At 40.0% G+C, this 24762-nt stretch overlaps 1 protein-coding gene across 1 annotated transcript; it reads right to left on the minus strand.

Moving 5' to 3' along the window:
• Nucleotides 1–5900: 5900 nt before the first annotated feature.
• NOA1 (nitric oxide associated 1) lies at nucleotides 5901–22526 on the minus strand. Its single transcript, XM_081940487.1, has 7 exons — nucleotides 21279–22526; nucleotides 18303–18467; nucleotides 17286–17491; nucleotides 12796–12927; nucleotides 9669–9785; nucleotides 7282–7399; nucleotides 5901–6266 (listed from the first exon to the last, which is right to left on the minus strand). The coding sequence occupies exons 1-7, from the start codon at nucleotides 22453–22455 to the stop codon at nucleotides 6046–6048; spliced, it is 2136 nt and encodes a 711-aa protein (XP_081796613.1). The 5' UTR covers nucleotides 22456–22526; the 3' UTR covers nucleotides 5901–6045.
• Nucleotides 22527–24762: the final 2236 nt, after the last annotated feature.

The raw sequence follows: 24762 nt of genomic DNA on the forward strand, positions 1-24762 counted from the left end.
TGAAAAAAGCATTATTTGGATCGGAAGGACTGCTTCCTCATAGTGTTCTTCAGTGTTTTTTGTGTTTTCTAAGTTGCCTTTGGGATTTGATTATGTGCCATTAAGTTTTTGTCAGCTCTTAGTAATTACATAGATTTTTTTTCTATCTGGTCTTCTAAGCATATACTCATAACTGTGTCAATCATCTTGCTGCCAGTTGTCCTCTTCCAGCTTTCCTAGCATTACAGCCTTTTCTATCTTCGTACAATATGTCTGAAGTAGAATAATTTGAGCTTTGTTATTTGTGCCTTGAGTGAGATTTGTCTGATGATCCATTTGTTTGTTTTCTTGGCTGTCTGATGTATTCTCAGGAATTTTCTCCACACCAAAGTTCAAAAGTGTCAAGGGTCTTCCTATCCTGTTTCACCAAAGTTCGTATTTTGCCTCCGTAGAGTGTCACAAAGAATACCATTGTTTGCATTATTGTGATCATCGTGGGCATCACAGTATCTGAATAAGGATTTCTTATAGATTTTCATACATGTTTTCTAAGCCTTAAGAAATTGAAGATCCCATTAGAAACAGGTCTTGTCATTAAACAAATCTGAACTAGATGCTTGTGCAGTCACAATATGTATGTTAAAGCTCAGCTAGTGGTTTTAGAAACTCTCTTTAAATTAAAGGTATGCAGCACAATTTCTGTCTTATCAGGCAGCACACACCTCTGTAATCAACAGTAAAGCTACTGTGTTTAGATTGATTAAATTCACATATTGTATGATCAATAACAGTGCAGCCTGTTCTCTGATGATCCTAAGTACTTAAATGTTACAGTTTGATCATAGGCACCAGGCTAGAAAGGGGGAGACTCGTTCAAGTCCTGCCTCAGCCATAAAAACCAACTGGGTGACTTTGGGCCTATCACCATTTCTCAGCCCAGCCCACTTCACAGGGCTATTTATTGTGTAGGGAAAATAGGAGAAGGAAAGTGTGTTGGATATGTTCTCTGCCTTTAGTTATTTGTATAAATAATATAGACAGGATAAAAATAAAAATAGTTACAATATGAATAGTTGAGCACTGCTCATATTTCCACTTCATATATACCATCTCTTCTTATCTCCCAGCATAATTTTTATTGGCATGTTAAAAACTGTCTCAGCAATAAGTTCAATATCTGGGCTTAGATTTGCCACATCGTCCCCAATATTTTTTTTTATCATTATTATATGAGAAATGGTTATATTCTCCACACTTTTTATTTTTTTTAAAGAAAATTTTTATTTTCAAACAAACAAACAAACAAACAAGACGTGTAACATAAAAACATCTTCAATTACGTACAGTGTGTCGATTGGTTACAAAGTTTTTGTGTGTCCTTTCCATAGTCATCACTTAAACTTTATATAAGATTGTCAATCAAATATATTTCTATACATTATTATTATAGCACTTCTTTTGCTTAACTATCACTATTGTTTCTTCATTTTAAACAAGATATTCTAAATATGGATTCATTTATATTATAATTCATTATATCATCTTCAATATATCCAATAATAAAGTATTTTTTATGTCCTATTCGAAGTCTTTCTATTATTTTAGTATTGGTAACATTCTCTAATAATTTTCAATTCAATGTTTTTTCCATTATTAGTATCATCAATCCAATACATATGTATACAATCACCATGACCATCAAACACTCACTGAGTATAGCTATTATTACATCCTTTTTATATGAAGCATACTAAATTTAAAGTAAATTTATATTATGGCGTTTCATTACATCATCCTAAAATCATCAAATGCTATTACATCTTTATATTTTATTCTATATATAATTGTTTATCTTTTATTTTTAAAAAAGCTTTCCAACACCATCTCCATAGTCCCACTTGCAATTAATATAAAATTTCATATTTTCATTCTAGTATATATAAATGCATTATTATCATTGTTAATCATTTATTTGACTATAACTGTTATTACTTTGTCTTATACATAATACTCAAAGTTTAAGTTTAACTTAATTTTATTGTGACATCATTTCATCATCCTGTATCCTTCCAGTAGTAGTGCAGTCCAATATCTCTTGCCATTTGTAGAATCTCTATTCTAAGTGTTTTCTTGATAAGTCTTATATGGTATTGGCAACTTGTTGTTCATTCCATATCTTATAGAGATTCGAAACCCTCCATCTGTTCCTTCCATCAGCTTGCCTTTATCACTGGTGCTTCTGGCAAAATTACTCTCATTGTTTCCGCCAAATTTTCTTCCCTTTCTTCATCTATGTTTTGAAGTCTGAGATAGAGTTCCAGTTCGTCGATCTCTCCTTTCAGTATTTCACATGTATCATTTCCCTCCACTCTCGGTTTGCTGTCTGTCAACAATTTTCTTATCACTTTGTTCATATTTCTGTGCAATTTTTTGAACTCTGTCTTCAAATTTCATCATTGTTTTGTAAGTATTCTCAACTTTTCCCTCCATTATTTCTGTATTTTGTTCTATAATCTCAAATCTATTTTCAATTCTCTCTGTGCTTATTAGTACTTTTTGAATTTCTAGCATAATTATTTGTAATGTTAATTCCTTTTCTTCTTCATATTGCGCCATTTTTCCAGGTTGTAAACACTGCCACTAAGACATCCAAAGCTTTTTGCTAGGTTTCAAACAAATTCACTGTAATCTTTCAACTCAAGGTTTTCTCTGTACTCCAAAAGAGCACCTGTATAAACAAAACGTGCTTTCCACTTTCAGTAAACAGAGCCAATAGCCTTGTAAAATCAGATGTTACCAAGCCTCCAGCCTGTAGATGGCAGTGTTACTTCTTTTTCTTCTGCTTTTACCTCTCTCTTTAATCTCTGAGCTCAAGAAGAGAGAAAAAAAAATGCTTAAAAGTTACGATCCAGCCGAGCCTTGAGAGGAAAGAGATTTTTAATCCACAAATACAAAAAATGGGAAAAAATAGAAGGAGGGAAAAAAGACCAGTCCAATTTAAAAGTACGAGACATTTTAAAAATTCCATCCATAGAAAGAAAAGAAATTAAAGAGAAAAGGATAACACAATAGTTTTAATCCAGTCTTGATTCGCTGCTTGCGTTCTTCTATCTTCAATTTTAATTTAGCTCTAAGTCTTTTTGGGTGTTCTCTAATAGTAAAATTTTTCTCACCATTTCCAAAACCCTCTCTCTCCTGTTTCCATTTCAGGGGTCTGTCCCAACCTTCTGCAGCCTCAATGGCTGCTTCTCTTGTAGCCAGGTCTGTATCAATCTATTCCATTCACTCACTGGTGTAAGGCATGTTTCCCTTCTCTACCATAATATCTAACAGAGTGAAGAGAATCACATTTGGGGAAAAATAAGGTTTGGGATTATGTTTAGAATTATTTAGTTTAACATGTTTTACTAACTCCTAGTCAACTTAATGGGGGGAGGGGGTTGTTAGCCAAGACAGTAAGCCAGAAACTAGGAAACTCACTTCTTTAGTACTCTCACCTTAGGCCCAATGGCAACTAAATTATTTTGGGCCAGCCTCTCTTTCGTGGCTCTGGGAAAGACACAACGGCCAACCACTTCTGAAAATCATGTCAGAACTGTAGGGACTTGTCTAGGCAGTCATCAGGATTCAACACTGACTTAAGAAACAAATGGAAAACACTACAGATGTTAAGAATGGGCTGCAATATATTCATTTAAGATAAATGTAAATTTAGTATAATCACTACTATCAGAAGCTGGTTGGATAGACTAGTGTGGTTATATCACTTCTCCAAATACTATGGATGGGCATTTGAAACCATACAGTAAATGGTTAAAAGAATTGAAAGTGTTAGGTAAGTATCTTGCTTATACCAAATGTTTAGTGAGAAGGTTGTACAACAGCTATGTGTAATATTTTTTCTATCTTTCTAGTATATTGAAGACTTCAATGACAATGTTTTCTAACACCTAGACAATTGTGGAAAAAAAGATGGAAAAGAAAATGGGTTTGGTTTCTCTCCCAATTCTCTCGTTATAGGGATTAATTTTCTTTTTAACCAATGAGAGACTTAAACGTATTTTTTTCCTGCTTTTCCTACCAGTGACATGCGGTGAGGTTTATGGCTGGTGAGGCACTGACACAGTAGTGGGTTTCAAATATTTTTAGACTTGTGGACTTCAACTCCCAGAATTCCACAGCCAGGCATGCTCAGTTCCGATTTAAAACAGCAGCATGTTTTTCTCCTTTGTGAAATAAGTCTCCTTTTTCATTTTTTTTCTTCTCCCTTCCCCTTCTTTCTCCCCCTCCCTTCCTCCCCCTCTCTCAAACACCCCCCCATCCCCCTGTGCCTTCCCCAAACACCTCCACCATTGCAAATGCAGCCTGCTGTCTGGGTGGGAAATGCCTGGAACGCAATAAAGCCCACCCACCACCTCCTCCTGGCAGGCTAGGATGAGAGGAGAGCCAGAGAAGCCAGAGGGGAGCCGATCCGAGCCTTCCAAAAGAAAGGCTAGGGGAAAGTGTGTGTGCTACAGCATGGCTCTTTGCCTGGCTTCTGTGGATGATCTGCTTAACTGTTAAAAAAAGCGCCCTCTACTATGAGGCAGGAGAACTGCGTGCCTCACCTATGTCAGGAATTTAGGCTTTTAACCCTTGCTTAACTCTGCTTGAGTGATCATAAAACGCCTAAAGTCAGACTAGATGAGGCATGCAGTTCTCCTGCCTCATAGTAGAGGGCACTTTTTAGAGGCTTTTTTTAACAGTTAAGCAGAGTCATCCACGGTGAGGCAGCAACTAGCTCAGCTTTTTCCTTTTACATTTTTTTTTCTTTTCATGATGAGAGTGGTGAGGCTGTGTCTCACTTGCCTCACCTGACTGCACATCACTGGTATTTACTTTCTTTTTTCTCTTTGGTGGCATATTTTTTTTGAGGGCTCTAGTGGATTAAGAGGCCATTGATTATTATCTAGGTTATGAATGACATAATCTTGTTTTTCCATGAGTAATAAAGCCAGTTAAAATTGGACAACTTGTATTAATTGTATTTGTAGAAAATTCTTCATGTGATATTCACAGTAACATTCTACACAGTATTTGCTACCATTGTGAAGAATTACCGTAATGTAAGTATCTCTAAGAAAGTCCCATACCTGCAAAATAAGTAATTCAGACATGATATAGCACATTTTGGTGTATTCTTTTGGATCTCCTCTCCAATAAATTTTCCCCTGCTTCATACCTTAAGCAGTTTATCAGATTTCATGCCAAAGTTGCCTGAGTCACACTTACACTTACCTTGGCAGCCACATTCATTTATTTTTGTAGTTGGTAGCAAGGCAAAATGTCTTGAATATTAGGAAGCAACTGAATCTCAAAATACAGTACATTTATTTATTTAGCTGAGTTTCTCAGTTCTGTGAAATAATGCATAGTGAATAGTGTCTGTAACGTTTCATAGATCAGTCCCATGGTCTCTGTTTTCAAGGAAATTCAGATATAAGAGGGAGGAAAGCAAGTGACAATCATCACATAAGCCTGCTCAGATAATATTGCTCTGTCCCCTATGATTGACAACTGCCTTGTTAAAAAGTGTGTAGCAATTAGTTTTAAAATATGTATTGTATTTATTTGCAGCTGTTTATACTAACTTGATCTACATTTTGGAAACATATTTAAATTTTTAAATTTGTAATAAGTAATTACTTTGGATTACATAGATGTAGTTAATTTATGTACAGTAGATAAATATTCTAAACCCTGAAGGAAAGTTTCCTAAAGTTTGTTATATAGTTGGAGTTGTAAGAGATCATCTTTCCTTTCTAGCAATATTTGTCTACCAAAACTAGAAAAAAGCTGAAAAGAATACTGGTTTTTAAAGAAAAGGAAGTATAAAAAGAACTACTACAGACTGTAGTGTAAAACAGTACAATACAACAAAGTTGCAAGTAAACATAACCTTTAATGTGACAATTTACCAAAACAAAATAACAATAAGAAAACTAATGTCTTTATTTGTAAACAAATAACCATTTGCTGTTTTGGGATAAAAAAAATTACACTGGGGATTCCATTGTTTATAAAACCTTATGTTTTATTTTTTTTCTCCTTCATATTAGATTTTAAATTTTGCACAAAGGAAGGTGGTTTTTTAGTTCTATAGGTTGAACTTCCTTTCACACGTTGCCCTTTCAAATGAACAATGTATGGCAGCAGAGGTGGTTTCCGTATAGTTACTAGTGTTCCTTCAGGAGTATAGCATTTTAATTGCATTTTGTTATTTGAAGGAGCCGTAACTGCAACCCAACCTAAAGAGAGGAAATACATCACTTTATTACTAAACAAATAATAACTCTTAATTTGATTTACTGTGAACTTCAGTTTGAGTGATACAACAGTCATATTAATTTCCACATTAGGACCAAAAGCAAGAGCTATTTTCAAAAATCTTCAGTGTTTATCCAAAAAGCTTTCAGAACAATACTTTACAATGTCAACAAAATCAAAAGACCAAACATTAGTCTAAGTATTAAAGTTCTTTTTCTGTAGTAAATGGAAACAGTATTCTAAAAATTGGTTGCTCCCTTCATGTGGTGTAACTAGGCAGATCTAAAAGATTGCAGCATTTCCTTGTCTGACAAGAGAGTACTCTTTTTCAGGTATGGGATTGAAAAACAATGGGAATCACAAAGGCAATTTATAGGAAAATGTTCCTAATCCTTAAGAAAATAATCCTAAATTTCCTGTTGCCATATGCCAAATTCATAGAGAAGTGTAAGCAACTGCTACATAAAATAAATTCTACTGATAGAAAAAAAAATCCCTGCTTGATGACATAAAATACTTTCCCACCAAACAACTAGCAACTTGGGTGTTCTGCTTGGACTTCTTTCAGAATTATTTGCTGAAGAGAAGATGCTTCTTATGTAAGAGAGTAAAAGATTGGGTCGCTTTTGACTGCAATCCTATCTGGATTCACATTGTGAATATAGCAACTGGGAAAGATATCCTTTCATTCAAAAATGTGGAATACAGGTACCCTTGCTGAATGATGGTAATTGGGACTAGCCATTATGTCACTAAGTGACATGGTCATAAAGCATGATGTCACTGGGGCTTGCCGTGATGTCATCATTGCAATCCAGGCACCTGAGCGCCCAGATTGTGATCACATGACCTTGGAGCACTGCTAGGGCCACAACTTCACAGACTGTAAAACCCCCTCATTCAGCACCATTTTGAATGATGGCTGAATGAGTGGTTGTAACTCAATCACTCCCTGTAATAGGTCATCTATTCAAAAGAAAATTTGAGGATCTTTACCAGCAGATGAGAGCTTTATGTCAGCTATTGCTTCATCCACCCCAATTCCTTCCAGCATCACTTCCTGAGGAACAAGTGGTGGAAATTCATTCATTCGTTCTTCACCTCCCATTGGAACCTTGTGTTACAAATTAGAAAGACAGTCTTTTAAATAAAAATTAAGATTCATCTGACAAAGCTAATCAGCAAATTATACACTAAGTAATAACACTTTAAGGTGGCTCAGTGGCTAAGATGCTGAGCTTGTCGATTAGAAAGGTCGGTAGTTCGGCGGTTCAAATCCCTAGCGCTGTGTAACGGAGTGAGCTTCTGTTACTTGTCCCAGCTTCTGCCAACCTAACAGTTTGAAAGCATGTAAAAATGAAAGTAGAAAAATAGGGACCACGTTTGGTGGGAAGGTAACAGTGTTTCGTTTGCCTTCGGCATTTAGTCCTGCCAGCCACATGACCACGGAGACGTCTTCGGACAGCGCTGACTCTACAGCTTTGAAACAGAGATGAGCACCACAGCCTAGAGTCGAGAACGACTAGCACATATGTGCAAGGGGAACCTTTACCTTTTAATAACACTTCAGTAATTCTCATAAGTATCTATACCAGGTAAATACTATTTATAATCAATTTCTGCCTTCAGGTTTATAATGTAAAAACAAAACAAAAGCAGAAAACAAAAGAAACAGAAAAAGTTGGAAGCCCAGTGATTTAAAAAAGCATTGAAATTGTAAGAGTGTCTCTAAAAAAAGATTTAGGTAAAACAGTAGATGAACGGTGGGTTTTTACATGAGGAAAACTACATCTATGCATGGACAAAAAAAGTAGAAGACAAGATTAAAGAATTTCAGAAGCAGTTAAAATGAGAGAGAAAAGGATAATGGAAAAAGAAGATGGCCAGACATCTGAGATATGGCTGAAGTGATCAGAGAAAAATGAAAATCAGCTAACAGAATGAAAAGAACGAGACAAAAAGATAAAGGTACTGAAATAAACATTGCAATATGCCAGACACAAAATAAAGCAGATAGCCCAAACAGCAAATGTGATGAATACTGAACGATAAAGAAGACTAATAAATTCTGTACTTTAAAGTATAGCAAAATATATATCCTTTTGACACAGATGTTGATTCTTACAAGAGTCTATCTCAAGACTGTCCTTTTACCACTGGTAGTCCTAAATTTGGGAAATTGGGCCAACTGTAGGAGATGACCAGGTTAAGCCTAAGAGTTGGATCAAATGCATCATCAATTTGGAGTGTCTACATTCCTGTAAGAAACCCAAGTCAATCTTTCTTGAAGTCCATTGACTTATCTGGCGCTAATTCACCTTCACTGTTAGTAGTTCAGATTCCTTGTGTAGAAGTAGCATGACATAAACTTGTAGTACTTTTGAACTTTACCCTAGTTCCTGATTTCTTCTATCTGACACCAATCCTGCTATCCTGTGAAATCAAATGGAGAAGCCCCAAAGAAGAATCAAAGCTAAATTGCAGTGTTTATTACACAGCATATGCTGATGGGACTCACTCCAGAGACCCTTGAGAGGAAACCCTATCCAACAAAGGGATGCACTGATGTTTATACATCCCAGAAAGATGGGATGACACTAAAACAAGCGATAGATGATGTCAGCATACATATTCATAAGTAAAGGATCTCAAGTTACTACAGGTAATGGATTTCAGGTTACTATCTGAAAGAAGGGGGCAGTGTGAGAATGCCAAGTGTCAAAAATAAATAAATTCTCATTGCAAATGTATGGGATTGTCCTAAAAAGATAACAAGCTGGCCTTATACTTCTATGTATCAACTTGCTTTAATCAATTCCACTCATCTAAAATTGGTTTCCCCCACAGGCCAACATATAATTAAGTTAGAAGAAATGAACTAAATTTGCTTAAACTTGAAACTTGTCTTTGAATTAAGTTGTTTTGTGGATAAAAGCTGCCAATTTCAACAGAACACGCAACCCCGTTAAGTGTTTCATAAGCAGAGAACGCTGCATGGGGAACGTTTCAATATTTACCAAAGGACTGCATCTTGGCAGCAATGAGAGTTACGTTTCTACGTAAAGGATGAGTGTCAATGAACATACTTAGTGACACTTTCTTTGTATTATATTTTACCTGGAATGTACATAAAAGCTGCTTTTTACTATCTTTCCAGAGATTGGAAAGACACAATGTGCAAAATTATTATCATTTTGCATAGTGTGGAAGACCACCAAGATAGGGAAAACTTGCTTGAGACAACACAGTCATGGTATTGTCTAACAACAGAACAAAGCTTCTCTTGTCCAAGTCCCAAGAGGCATAATAATGAATGCCTGTGAACGGAGAGAATCACAAGGCTCAACAGATTCTCCAGTCAGTGTACATAAGTGCTGGCTTACCTTTAGTAGTGGTTGACCCGCATGCTTTTGATAGACAGCATCTGCTTTTTCTGTGGCGGTAATATGCACTGGCAACAAATTAGAGGCCACAACAGAAAACCAGCAGGACTGATTCCCCTAAGGAATAAAAAGTTTGAAAATTACACTGCCTGAAAAATTCTACAGTATTTCTTTTCAATTAAGTTTTGAAAACCAACTTTATTAACTAGTGTAATGATAACTTAGCTTCTGAAGGTTGCTAGTCTACTATAATAAAGTGAATACACTTCATAGTAAAACAAAAGCATTTTAGTCCCCACAGCTGAATTATTCAACTTTTATTGGAATAATGTAGTCTTAGTTTATTATTCCGTATTATCCTATTTAAAAATGAAGTAATTAGCTTAGGGTTTTTTTTTTTGAGGAAAAACATTTCATCTAATTCATATGGATGAACAAATAATTTTAAAGCAATGTAAGATATTGACGTACTGAATAAAATGAGTCATAACAAGTCATAGTCTGGTATTCCATCCTTGTTCTTTGTCCTTTACATTTAATTCATTTTCTCATTCACAGCAAAACGCTGTTGATTTTACCAAAGTAATAATTTGATAGACCAAAAGAATAATACAATACAATAGTAGAGTTGGAAGGGACCTTGGAGGTCTTCTAGTCCAACCCCCTGCTTAGGCAGGAAACCCTATACCGTTCCAGACAAATGGCTATACAACATCTTCTTAAAGACTTCCAGTGTTGGGGCATTCACAACGTCTGGAGGGAACTTCTGTTCCACTGCTTAATTGTTCTAACTGTCAGGAAGTTTCTCCTCAGTTCTAAGTTGCTTAAGAAAGGCTTAATTCCTTTTCTAGTGAGAAAGCAAGGTCCCCGAAAACATTTTTCTTGTCCTTTGAGATAAAACTTTCAGTTATGGGAACTGACTTTAGCCATATGGCAGTGTCAACTGTATTGCTTGGAATCACATAACCAAAAAAAGTACAACGAAATACTGAGATTAATTTTCCATCCCTATTCTGTTAATGTTCTCTGTGTGGAATGCCTCTTTATAGACTTTTAATTCTATAGGATACTTTGGGAGGGGGTGTGTGCGGTTATCCGTGACCAAAGCTGCTACACAGTACATTCATTACAGGTTTTTGGTCACCGGGTAAAAATGTATTAAACATTCTTAAGAGAGATGTGCATATCTATTATAATTATAATCTGTGCAGGATTATGCTGCATCTGCAAAAGTCTTGGTCTATTTTGTAATGTCTAATGAATGTTGAAGGAGAAACCCAGGTTGCTATCTTGCAGAGCTAGGTTAGACTAGAACTGCCACATCACTTTTCTCACAAAAAGTATGTTTCTATGACTCCCTTCTTCCAGATGATATGGTTGGTATGTTTGGGATTGCTTCTATTGTCTGTATTCTGCACTGCGCACACACACACACACACACACACCCCTTCTTGCAGGTGCATACTTTTCTGGTCTTCACTTGAAATTATTTCTGCAGGTGGAATTCCTGATGCTGCTACCCTGTGGTAGCTGGTTAGGTGCACGCAAAAGTATTATCCAGCTGCTGCTTCAAAACATCTTTTTTCCCACTTTTCTACTTGCCATTCACTGTATGCTCCCCTTTGGCTTGACACTCTCTGGAGAAGCTTCCCAGGGAATACAATAGCCAGTGTCTTCAGAGGCCACCCATCCTTCCACAAGAGATGGGACATGACTGGTCATGAAGTCAAGTGGCTAATTTCGGTTTCCCTGTCTGCTGTGTGATTTTTTAAAAAAAACATTAGTTCTGTTCTGTGGCTTGATTCCCCCCCCCCCCCCCAATTTTTTAATTTACTCCAGTGGCTGGAGTGAATGGGATGCACTGAGATGGTAGAACCCATCAAGAGGGGCTCTTCCAAAGGGACAGAGAGGAATAGCCAACACTCCAGAAGATAGGCTTAAGATACAGAAGGATCTTGACAGACTTGAACATTGGGCACTATCTAACAAAATGAAATTCAATGGTGAAAAAAGTAAGGTTCTACACTTAGGCAAGAAAAGCGGAATGCACAGGTATGGTATAGATGATATCTTGCTCAGTAGTAGTAACTGTGAAAGGGATCTTGGAGTCCTAGTGGGCAACCATTTAAATATGAGCCAGCAGTGTGCAGCAGCTGCCAAAAAAGCCAACACAGTCCTAGGCTGCATCAACAGAGGGATAGAATCAAGATTATGTAAACTGTTAATACCACTTTATAATGCTTTGGTAAGGCCACACTTGGAATACTGCATTCAGTTCTGGTCACCACGATGTAAAAAAGATGTGGAGACTCTAGAGAGTGCAGAGAAGAGTAACAAAGATGATTAGGGGACTGGAGACTAAAACATATGAAGAACGGTTGCAGGAACTAGGTATGTCTAGTTTAATAGAAAGAAGGACTAGGGGAGACATGATAGCATTGTTCCAATATCTCAGGGGTTGCCACAAAGAAGAGGGAGTAAAACTGTTCTCCAAGGCACCTGAGTGTAGAACAAGAAGCAATGGGTGGAAACTAATCAAGGAGAGAAGCAACTTAGAACTGAGGAGAAATTTCCTGACAGTTAGAACAATTAATCAGTGGAACAGTTTGCCTCCAGAAGTTGTGAATGCCCCAGCCCTGGAAGTCTGTAAGAAGATGTTGGATAGCTATTTGTCTGAAATGGTATAGGGTTTTCTGCCTAGGCAGGGGGTTGGACTAGAAGACCTCCAAGGTCCCTTCCAACTCTACTATTATATTATTATATTATATAAATTCTTGTTCGTGTCTTCGTTAGAAGAGAAACTAAATTCTCTAATCCAGAGACCAATCCAACCAATCTGTTTCTGGCTTCTTTAGTTCAGAGTGATTCCTGAAAGCTAAATTTCAATACAGAATGCAAGAAGAGAACACTGGACTAGGAGACTTTTAATGATTCTGAAAAAGAAATGGCTATATTCAAAGTCATTTAAGCAGCAACCCCTCCCCCCCATCAATTCTGATAAAATGGAAATTATTCAGCAGCAGGAGAAGAAAAGAGAGGTGATTACTGGTACCCTCAAACAGTCCAAATAATATCTTGTTCTATACATCATCTACACTAAATTCAGCATTCCCATTGCAACTCTTACCTGTAAATAATCTATACGTCCCAATGCACCCAAAAATAGAGTGGTTCCAGGTTTAAGTATAAATGTCCTTGGAACAATGGCAGAGGTTGGCAAAACACATTTTATTTCTTTTTCTGTTAAGAGATTTAAAACCTAAAAGAAAATCAGAAAACATATGAAAATTAGAGGATGATATGTTAAAATATTACGAGAGTTCACAAATAGATGACATGTTGGATGTGGCTAAAATATAAGAGCATTGATGAACAGCACTCATACAGACTCATGCAATAGCTAGGATCCACAATTGTCTTGAATCCACAATTCCAGGCAAATAAAATCAGTTGCAATTATTCTACTTTTTATAACCAAGAAAGCAGCCTGACGTGCGGCAGTTAAAAGGGATTTCATGTAGAGCTGAAAAGAAAAAGCAGTGACGCATGTAAAACTTCTTAATACTACTGATGGTAAGATAATACTTGTGTAGCTGCTCTTCAGGTGCTGCAATGCCTACTTTACTTAGTTACGATTGAATTAATGAGAATTATAATCCAAGTGGCCATAATCCAAAAATGAATATGCACACTAGAGATGTACTGCAGCCTTAAGTGCCCCAAAAATAATAATACAGTATTCTGTTTCCAAATAACGCACAACCAAATTCAGCATGCTGAAAGACAATAGTTAATCAGCAGTTTTACAATAATGCAGGGCAAACAATTTTTAAATCATGGGCAATTTCCGAAAGCCTAATGTTTACCTTTCAATGCAATGAGATGAGAATTAAACATTTCACTGAAAAGCTGCCACCCAATAAAAGTGAGCAAAATAATTGTTTGGAAATCTTCGTGTGTGTGTGTGTTTGTGTGTGTGTATGTGTGAAGGGTGGGTTGCTGCCGGCATTACTGCCCATGTTGCCCATGTTGCCTATTCTCTGGACAGAGAGTCTTCCGGACAGAGAGTCTTCCAGCAGCCTGCCCACAACCATAGAGCGCACTCCTAGAGCAGCAGCTGCTGGACGAATTGGAAGCCGAGTTCCAGAGTTTGGAAGTCAGAGAAGAAGTTAGGCCCAGAGCGGTGCCCTGGCCCTGCAGGGAGAGCTGAGCCAGGGCATAGTGAGGCTGGGAAGCATGCGAGTTGGAGGCGGAACAGGCACTCGTGCAACCCTCCTCTCCAGCCGGGCAGAGCTCCATGCACTGACCTAGGGGGTATCCCAAATGTGCCAAGCCGCGGGAGCTGAGGGGCGGGCAGAGTGCCACATGGCTTGGTGCCTTAGGGATACCCCCTAGGTCAGTGAATGGCGCTCTGCCCGGCTGGAGAGGGGGTTTGCCGCGCGACTGCTCGTGAGTGTGGTCACCTCATGGCTGCTTCGCCTGAGGCTGTGCCCGGCTCTTCAGGAGCCCATTCGCAAAGGAGCAGCCACCCGGCAACTCCCCCCTCTGGCCAGGAAGAGCACCGCTCACTGACCTAGCGGTATCCCGAAGGTGCCAAGCAACATGAGCGCCTTTCTCCCCCCCCCGTTCCCATCCCTTGGTGCCTTCAGGATACCGCTAGGTTGGTGAGCGGTGCTCTGCCTGGCCTGAAAGGGGGTTGTCCAGGTGGCTTATTTTCGGTGGGGGCTTATATTTTTGCCCACCCGAAAATTGTGGCAAGGCCTTAGTTTCAGGACTGGTCGTATTTTCGGGGAAACACGGTATACAGTTTTTGACTACAGTTCTTTCTTGTCCTTTGTTTTATTCAACTTTTACATAAAGCCAGCTGGACATAAAATGCCATCAATATGTCTGCTAGCAGTATCGACTAGCACTTAGCATCAATGAATGGGTTGAATAAAAGTGAAGTACACATTAAATTAAATCCAGATTAAACAGAAATAGTATTAGTCAGAAGAAAGTCATATTTTAGATGGGCTGCAATCAGTGGTGGGTTCCGAATCTCATTGCAACCGGTATGCCACCAAGCGGCCAGGCGTCCACCACGTGCACATGCGCAGCACACACGTGTACTTACCGCCCGCAATGATCCAGCTGCTCGGCGGAGCATCACGCAGGTGCCGTACACTCCATGCAGGTGTGCAAAAGCCCCGATCAGCTCAAATACAGATAAGGAGGGCGGGCGGGCCCTCTGGAGCACCGTACCGGAACGGTACCTGGTACTCCCAGCAGGCACCAGTATGCCCTTACCGGGGCGTACCGGTTGTATCCCACCACTGGCTGCAATACACTTGAAAGCTCATGTTTATAACTTTGAAGTACTTTGATCTTTGGTTATCTCTGCTTTGAGAAGTGGAGCTAAAAAACCCATGAAGAATACAAAGCTTTATTTTCCATCTTTAGTCGTTCTTGAGTATTTTGAACTTGGCAATATTTAGCAAATTATTAAATGATGACTAGCTTACAGCAATGATTGCTAAAAGATAATTAGTGAAAATCTGAATTCTTGAAAACTGTCCGAAAGCCTAAAATGATGGAATTATAGCAGCTTTGCTTCTACATGGTTGACCTGGCTGCTATGTTGTAATTTGTATAGCGTTTTGTCATCTTATCTCCTCATAGACACTATTTTGGTGCACATTGCTACTGAAGATACCCTCCCTGGATTTGGAATTCAGTGGTCTTAGGTAACTATTGCCTTCAAACTTTCCTTTTAGGGAAGGTTATTGGAATGGTTGTGGTAAAACAACTACTGAAGCCCTAATGAACTGGATTACCTAGGTCTATTTCAGTCAAAATCCAAACCTGAAAATGGGATACAGAAGACAATGACAGGACCCAGGTGAGGAAAGTATCTTACTGTATTGAAATGCCTTATGACAGGGGACTTCAACCCATTTGAAACCAGGTCACGCAAGTGGATTCTCCACAAAGATTCATTTGTGTGAGCAGCGTGTGGGTGCACCTGCTATTTGTGCAAATGTAGCTGTGCACACTCACACGGAACCATCCCTTCTCCCCGCCACCAGTCTGTCAAGCCGAAAATGTTGAGGTCTGCTGCTTTACAGGATTGGATATTGCAGACATTGTTTGCAAGGGTTCTGTTTCTTCCTCAATGGGCAGGGACAGTCAGTTTATGTATGGAAAAAAGATCAGCACACAGATCACTAGTGGAAAACAAGCTAGATCAGTGATGGAAAACCTTTTTTCCATCGGGTCAACAGATGGCTCAACTTCAGGCAGCTTGCAAACACGCCGCAGCCAAGCACCGCCACCTTCCTGGCCCCTTTCTTGGCAATTCCCACTCAGGGGTGGGAAGAAGAGGCAAGCGGCCTTTTTAATGTGTTATCCTCACCTGTCAGCGGCTGAGAGAGCCCGCCTGCCTGGCCACCTCTCCTGCAGTGGAATGAGAGGGAGAACTCTCAACCCTTTCCCAAGTAGCCGAAGGGAGCGTGTGATTCATAGTGCTTGGAATATTTCTGCTTAATAGCTTGGGGGTGGTTTTGGCATTCTCTTTTTGGCCTCCCCCCACCCCACTGAGTAGGGCAAACTCATTTGGGCAATGAGGCTCTGGAGCGGCTCCCCACTTCAAGTCAAGGTTGGGTGCTGATCTTCTCCCGTTAGGAGAAAACCAAAGCCATCCCTGTTTTTGATGCCAGGAGGCTTCAGGGAGACCTGCTAGCACTACCCTCTCCCCCAGCAGTCCCTTCTGGGCCTAGCAGGCCTTTTTGAAGCCTCCTGGCACAAAAACAGGGTATGGGGAAGCCGCACTCCCCCACCCCCTCATGCATGCGTGCTCCCCCAGCTCCCCCCATGCATGCACATGCAACCTCCCCCTACTCCCCCATGCATTTATGCACATCTCCTGCAGCCACCAAAGACTCAAAAATCAGCTGGCTGGTGGGAGGCACGCGGGCATGTGCAGTGGATCTGAGCTGGGTGATGGCTTATGTGCCCGCAATAAAGGGTTCTGTGTGCCATCACGGAGCTAGATACTCCATAACTGAATAGCATAAAATCCATGCTTCCATCATCATCTTTGGAATAATGTACAGAGAAAAGCATCTTTCTCATACACCTTTAAAAAGCACAGCAACTGTATAACGATAACTTTGTAAGGCTTTGATAGAGCATGTATGTAACCGAAATTTCACATTTAATACTTAGTGTAAGCTATTTAAATTAATTCAGATGTTTCCTTTAAAATAATAATTGGCAAGATTTCAAAATAAATTGAAAAATAAAAGTAGTTGTAACTATTTTGAAAATGTTTTGTGAAAAAAATCCAACTATAAATAATACAACTATGTATACAAATAAAATAATTGTATAAGCCTTTTTAGTATTTTGTAAACGCTAACAAGGCTTTTACAATGATTCTATTTCTATACATAGTTGTGTTATTTATAGTGGGTTTTCCCCCCACAAATGGTCCAAGTAGCCCTGACAGTCCATATATGAAATACATTTTCAGCTCCTCAAAACTTGAAATAAAGAAGAATTAAGATCACAGGAAGCTGCTGAAATAATGATTTCATTTCTGTTTGAGATATCAAACAAATTTAACAGTATACTCACACATTCATCTTTTATAATCCCTGGTGTGTCATGAAACCAACGACAATCTTTCACTTCATTGTATGTCAATTCATTTTTTTTGGTATTAGCTTTGAGTGGAGGGGAAGGTTCTTCCTCCATGCTCATGGATAATGCCTCAACATCAAAATCAATTTCAATATTTTTCTCATTTTTTTCTGGTTGTTTAAAGGTTCTTCCAATTCTTCCTGTATCAACAATAGAAAGATACACAGGTAGATGTAGATTATTCATGTTACTTTGTGATATATTGTTCTGAGGCTAGCAAATGTAACAATTCAACAAAAATTAACACCTAGACTTTGTTATATCCATTGCATTAGTCTATAATATGGTTTTTTTATTTTACTGTAGTGCATTATGAAAAATTAAAACTAAGCAATCCACTGCTTTAAAGTAATGTGGATTCTAAGTACAAGTCTCTCACCCTGTAAATTCTGACTCCTTTCCACTGTACATTCTAAACATTCGTCCTATTTCTTTAACCTTTTGATGAGTTAAGTAAAAAATACAGGAAGGTGTCTTAATTGTATTTTTTCTTTAAACTCATATCTTCCTGACTCAAAAGACTGTGGAAATAGTAACAACATAAATTATTTAGCTTATAAATATACTTGTAAATATTTTCATGGTATAGATGTGGTATCTTCTAGATTCAAGGTTCTTTTCATATGTACTTGTGAAAATATTTGCTTTGGAAAATTATTTATTTTGGACATTCAGATAAGCTTCCAAATTGTTAATTTTTAATTTCTGAATCAATTTAGAAAAATCTGGTTCTCCAAGTGCACAGAAGTACCTAAACTATCCAAAACAATGTGGAGCCACCTAATTTGATTATTTAGGTGGATTTTCTAGTCAGATAATTAAAAAGATCCATTTTAAATATGCAATAATATCTGTGTTTAATTGATCATTAAATATGTGGACAGTTTTGGAAAGATCTATCAAATATTTGTGAGTTGCAGCACTTGCACAGTTCCCAAAGCTCCCACCCACCTATTAAGTATCCTTGTTTTTTTAGAATATTCAGCTGCTTTTGTTCCTTTATACTGAGGTCTTCTTCACTTTTTTCTGAATCTTCCTTTAGCCTTTCTTGCCTCCTGAGTACTCGGTAAGGTGTAGGATTAATAATTGGAAATTTCAGAAGGTTCAGTGTAGTACCTAGGAGGAAAAAATGGAAAAATAAAATCCATAAATTTCCACAGTTGGTCTATACAGAATTGGCAAAGAATTAAGATACTAGAGTAGGTTTAAACAATCTAGGTCACAAAATTGTTTTGTGAGGCATGCAGCTTTTGCGAGATGTCAGAAAATGAATTTGTGAAAGAAACTGTAGCTATAGGAGGTCCCTATTAAGAAAATGAGATAATGGATAGCAATTAAGGTTAAAAGAAGAAATATTGAGTCAATAAATTCCCACTTCAAATCCTGCCTCAACCATGACTAACTTTAAGCAAGTCTGAAATATCAATATAATATTGGCTTATCTTACACTGGTCAAATGTATTACAAAGCATGCATTATCATTATATCCACAAATTAAAGTAACAGTTGATAAACCTTTTTTGGTGTAGGCTGCATTATGATTTCCTGCCCCGTTTGATGATTCCAGGGTTTGTGGCTAGTGGTATCAATAGAATAGAGATGGGAATATTTGTGCTTCCTATCTTCTCCATTAATCCCCCATCCCTCTAAACAGTTTGATTCAGTAAAATCTAGTGCACTTATTTTACTCTTTCATTCTCCCTCTCTAAATAAACAACTCCAAAACATTGCTACTTCTATAGCAGAAACTGAAAATGGCATGAGAACCATATTCATCTTACCCAGCTTTAAATTAAATAATCCTTGGAGTTATGTTAGCCCCTTCAAAGATCCCAGTGTCAATTTGTAATAAACAGCTGCTTAATGTGTTATTTAGTTACATTGAGTTTTAGTTTCCTAATCCATGAATACAGTCACCTCCAAGTGGAAAATATGACAGATATATTTGTCCTTGAATTATCTTTATAAGAACAGAACAAATTTCCTACTGTTTCCTTCTGTTTTTTTCTTTCCTTCTTCCATTCTAGCCTACAAATCTCATTATTTCCTGTTGGCTCCACATTCAAGTAATGCTAACCCTGCTACAATACGGCTACTGCTCAACTTAAAACTACAATTGACCCCAAAATTTCTCTTACTAAGCAAGACAGTTGTTAAGTAATAATAATAATAAATAATAAAATTTTATTTGTTAGCCGCACCCTCTCCCGAAGGACTCGGGGCGGCGTACAATAAAACACATAAAATACAAAAATGAACAAACATACAAAAGTGAAGTGTGCCTCATTTTATGACCTTTTTGCCACAGTTGTTAAGCAAATCACTGCAGTTGTTAAGTGAATTGTGTGGTTGTTAAGTGAATCTTGCTTGCCCTGTTAACTTTGCTTGTCAGAAGCCACCTGGGAAGATTGCAAATGGCAATCCCATGATCCTGGGACATGCCAATTGCCAAGCATCCGGATTTTGTTCATGTGACTGTGGGGATGCGGCAACAGTTATGTGAAAAGTGATCCTAAGTCATTTTTTTCAAATGTAACTTTGAATAATCACTAAATGAATGGCTGCAAGTTGAGAATTATCTGTATGTTTTTGAGATCAATACAGTAGGCTAGGTGGTGCTACCTAATGTGGAAAACCAATGAACAGTTGAGACAGATTCACCTTATTGTATTGTTATTTTACTTGAAAGGCAGTTTTAAGACAGTTTTGAGAAAAAAAGCAGTTGTTAGATATTTAGGGAAAAAAATTATAAGGCTTCTATTACATTATTACATAAACGTTTAGGGATCCTGTATAAAGACTAACACAGGTCTCAGAATAATTTTTATTTAAGAAATGTTATGTCAAACTTATGACACTTACCATAGTTATATTTAAAAGTTAAATTTTCTTTAAAAAAGACTGAATTCTTCACAGCCATAAAATGAATTGAACAGTAACATCTTTTACTGGTTAATTCACTGTGAAACTTATGACTGTTATCAAAGTGTTCTCAACACACTTGTTCTAAAATTATTAGCATTAGGTTTCAAACACCGTTAGTTGTCTAGCAAGAATTATTTGCCTTTCTATAATTCTATTGTCTCCTTTACATTAAACACTCATTTTCAGTAATCATGCTGCTGCTTCTTGCTGGGAAATCCTTGTGAGTTCAGCAGCTGGAATGTGTAGACTATTCAGCTGTGACATTGCCCAGGGTGCACCATGAGGTTAGTTGCACCTTCGAAAACAATTAGCTATAAAAAAGAGATGGCAAAAATGTGAGGCAAACCAATTATTACTTATACACATGGATTGTCATGATCAAATATTCATATTCAAATCCCGAAGCCGCCATTGGACAGCAATTAGTCAAAAAATACTTTGACACTGAGATAGCAGGGCACCAGGACTGGGCAACTTCTCACCCTGATCTGTTTAATTTAGTATCTGGCACAGTACAGCCTCAACCAAATTTGAACCAACCATGGCAGGTGTCAATATTGGAAATATAAATGTGGGCTGGTTGATCATCCTGACTGCGGAAACATGTGGAAAATATGTGAAAAATCCAATTTCATCTCAGCAAAAGGATTTCTATACAAGAAGAGCTAGTATGATAAAGTAGTTAAAGTGCTGGCCTAGAAACTGGGAAACTGTGAGTTCTAGTCCTGCCTTAGGGATGAAAGCTGGCTGCACAACTTTGGGCAAGTTACTTACTCTCAGCCCAACCTACCTCACATGATTGTTGTTGGAGGGAAGGAGAAAGAGTACTATTACTATGTATGTTTTCCACCTATAAAAATAAAAAAATCAAATAAATAAATAAGAGCCATGGAACAGCCTTTAAGTAATGCTTTTTAAAACAAAGTGCTCAGATGTTCCATGTGGGTTTTCCTGAATGGTCTTAAGGATAAGTTATTAAAGCATGCCTTAATTCCCCCTTACCAGGAAAAGGTGAGATGGTTGCTCTGTGAATCACATCAGAAGCTTTGGATTTGCAATAGTCAGAATGCAAGAGAGTATTAAAGAGAGTCGACTTTCCACTGTTGGCTGCTCCTACAAGGTATACATCCCCATTTAGTTTCCAAGACTGCTGCAATTTGGAGATCAGGGTTTCTATTCCATAGCCTGTCTTGGCACTGATGAGGTGCACATCAATTATACGCTGGTTTGGGGTTCCGGAAGGCTGGCTTAAATCCACAAGGCCAGCATCTGCACAATTCTTCAACAGCAGCTCCTGGAGGTGCTTCAGGTATTTTGGCGAGTCAGCAGGCAGAAGATCCACCTTGTTGCCTAGGACAAATATGTGAGACTCGGTCCCCACCAACTCGGACAGATCAGGCAGAATTGAGTCAGGCAGATCCAGCATATCCACCATGCAGAGCACAAGGTGTGAGCGTCCGTGACGAGGAGGCCGTTTTAAGGCGGCGCTCACCAGCTTGTAGTATGCCTCCCGGGACATTTCCACCTTGAGGGCTTGGTGGTGATGCACCAGAAGCCAGCAGCGCTGGCACACAGTTCCTTCCAGCGCCTTCCTGACGGGGTCATTCCAGTCCTTCGCCCCCTCCTTCTGTTCTCCTTCATCTTCCTCCCGCTGCAGGAGCGCTTCAGGCCCCAGCAGGCTCAGGTATTTCTCGCTGGGCAGATATCCAGGCACGGCCGGATCCCGGCAGTGTAGCTCCGCGCCGCATCCCGAGCAGCTCACTCCGCTCGACGGCACCGAAGCGTCCGGCCGCCCCGCCGCTTGGTGACTCCGTGCTGCCTTCTGGCGTCTTTCTCGGGGCTGCTGCGGCTCCTCGCCGCTCTTAGCCCGCTGCTGCTGCTCCAGCTCCTGCACCACCGTAGCCTCCACCAGCCGCTTCTCCTCTTCTAAGGACAGATCCTCGGGGACATATTCGGGGAAGACGAACTCCTCCTGCTCCATCAATTCGGGCGACACCGCCACCGCCGCTTCTCCCCAGCGCCCGCGGGGTTCCTTCCCGAGTGGGAAGTGAGGGGGGCAGTCCACCGAAGTGCGGCAAAGCAGCGCGCCGATTCTTTTACCGCAAGCAGGCGCGGAAAGCGGGAGCGGCTGCCAAAACCGAGGAAGGCCCCCAGCAATAACCCGCCGGAAGACGTTCATCGCCGTCCACGAGCGAGCAACGGACCGGGACAACCAAAGCCACACCAACCATGCGGCCCTTCAGCCACTTTCGACCTCTGTGGGAGGAGCGCAGGGCTAGGCGAACGGCTGGGGCTCCTCCCCTTCCTGGTGAAGTTCAGGACTTCAAGCCTGGAACGCCCTGGAGGATTTGAGGCCAACAGATTAACAGAGTTGGAAGGGATTTATGGGTCACTTAGTCCAATCCCCCTCCCTCAAGCAGGTGACCCTACTACACCGTTTCAGACAAACGGCAGTCCAATCTCTTCTTGAAAGTCTCAAGTGATGAAGCCCCCACAAATTCCGAAGGCAAGCTCAAATTCCTCTCTTAAAAATTGAGAGCTCAGGATTCAGTTTTAAGGGTTAGACATGAGCAGAATTCACAAGAGTTCCGGATTTGTCTTGAAACGTTTGAATAATTTCAGCAGTGCCATGCTGGGGCTCTCAAAGGAAGCGAAAGTGGAACTTTAGAGAAGCGGTATAGGAAGAGAAATGAGCCTGTGAAGTTTGGTGTTGGAGAAAACTCCCGCCATAGACAGCTATGAAAACAGATCCTATCAGAGCTGAAGAAGCTTCTTGGATGAGAAGTGAAACGTCTTCACGGAAAAAATAAAGTCCAGTTGTCTCCCAAAAAAAGCACCTTTAGGACAACCATGATCTGGATGACTGAGAATCTCTACAGATGATGAAAACAAACATATAATCAAATAAATCTGTTCTGTAGGGAGAACGAGGCAGACAGGAACGGAGGCAAGGCAGGTTGAAGCTAACACAACCTTTATTAACAGTATAACACGGCAAAATGTCTGGCTATGCGTGAGGGAGTTGGAGAGTAATGATGTCCCGGTGTTTGGAGGCCGTACGGGTCTGGATGGATGGCAACCGACTAAAACTCAACCCTTCCAAGACGGAGTGGCTGTGGCTTCCGGCCCCCCGGTTCAACCAGGTGCTTCCATCTCTGGCCATTGGGGGCGTGCAACTAGCCCCCATGGAACAGGTGCGCAATTTGGGCGTCCTCCTAGATGCCCGGCTGTCCATGGATGACCATGTAACAGCCGTGGCAAGGGGGGCGTTCCATCAGGTCCGCCTGATGCGCCAATTGCGCCCCTTATTGGACCGGGATGCCCTACGCACAGTCACCCATGCGCTAGTGACGTCTCGCCTGGACTACTGCAATGCTCTCTACATGGGGCTTCCCTTGAGATGCACTCGGAGACTACAGTTGGTCCAGAACGCGGCCGCGCGGGTGATTATGGGGAGGTCTAGATACTCCCCTGTAACACCTCTCCTGCGCGAGCTGCACTGGCTTCCTGTGGTCTACCGAGTGCGTTTCAAGGTTTTGATTATGATCTTTAAAGCGCTTCATGGCATAGGACCTAGTTACATGCAGGATCGCATCCTGCCCCACACATCCCTACGACCAATTCGCTCACACAGAGAGGGACTTCTCCGGGTGCCGTCCGCCAAACAGTGTCGGGGGGCGACATCCAGGAGCAGAGCCTTCTCTGTGATGGGCCCAGCCCTGTGGAATGACCTCCCCCGTGACATCAGGATTATTTCCGATCTCCGCTCCTTCCGTGTACAGTTGAAGACCCACCTCTTTCAATTATCCGGCCTGGCTCAACCGTAATTTTTTCATATTCCTCCTGACTGTCTTTTTTAAATTTTAAATTTTAATTGTATATTGGGTTTTTATTAAACGGGGCATGTTAATGGTTTTAATTTGTCTAAATGTTTTAATCTATTACCTCCTCCGTGCATGTATGTCTGTGTATATATGTATGTTTATATATGTCTTAGTGTACGCCGCCCCGAGTCCTGCCCGGAAAGGGAGCGGCTAATAAATCCAAATTTATTATTATTATTATTATTTTTAAGTTTCTCCAAAAGAGTCTCCCAAGGCATCGAATGGACGGATTGAGGGGCTGCTAAAGCCCTGGCTGTTCCAAACATCTCGTGGCCACATGCGCTGAGAAAATATCCTCTTTTACGGCCACTGGACAAACCGGTAAAGTCGTTTGCCTCCAGGAAGCACTCGAACCGCTCGAGGTAGGCATCCCATGTTTCAGTGGCCGGGCTGCATGCCGGTAGATTAGCCATCCTTAGAAGGACAGAATTTGAGGAATTAGCCTTGGAGCAACTTCTCATCGCCTGTGACTTGAGGCAGCTCTTATTAGTGACTTCGCTTTTCTTTTACCTCAGTCCTGATCCCACCTTCGTCACCAGTGTCCTGTAGGGAGAACGAGGCAAACAGGAACTGAGGCAAGGCAGGTTGAAGCCAATACAACC

This window comes from Natrix helvetica (assembly GCF_964273705.1).
Source record: "Natrix helvetica genome assembly, chromosome: 2".
Lineage (NCBI taxonomy): Eukaryota > Metazoa > Chordata > Lepidosauria > Squamata > Natricidae > Natrix > Natrix helvetica.

What these genes read in the sequence shown, in the direction of transcription:
- NOA1 (XM_081940487.1), bottom strand. Translation starts at nt 22,455, where the DNA reads ATGAACGTCTTCCGGCGGGTTATTGCTGGGGGCCTTCCTCGGTTTTGG. An exon ending in AACCATCTCACCTTTTCCTG is followed by an intron (nt 18,468 to 21,278) that starts GTAAGGGGGAAT and finishes TTTTCCTCCTAG; the next exon opens with GTACTACACTGAACCTTCTG. An exon ending in CATAAAGCTCTCATCTGCTG is followed by an intron (nt 6,267 to 7,281) that starts GTAAAGATCCTC and finishes TCCTCTCTTTAG; the next exon opens with GTTGGGTTGCAGTTACGGCT.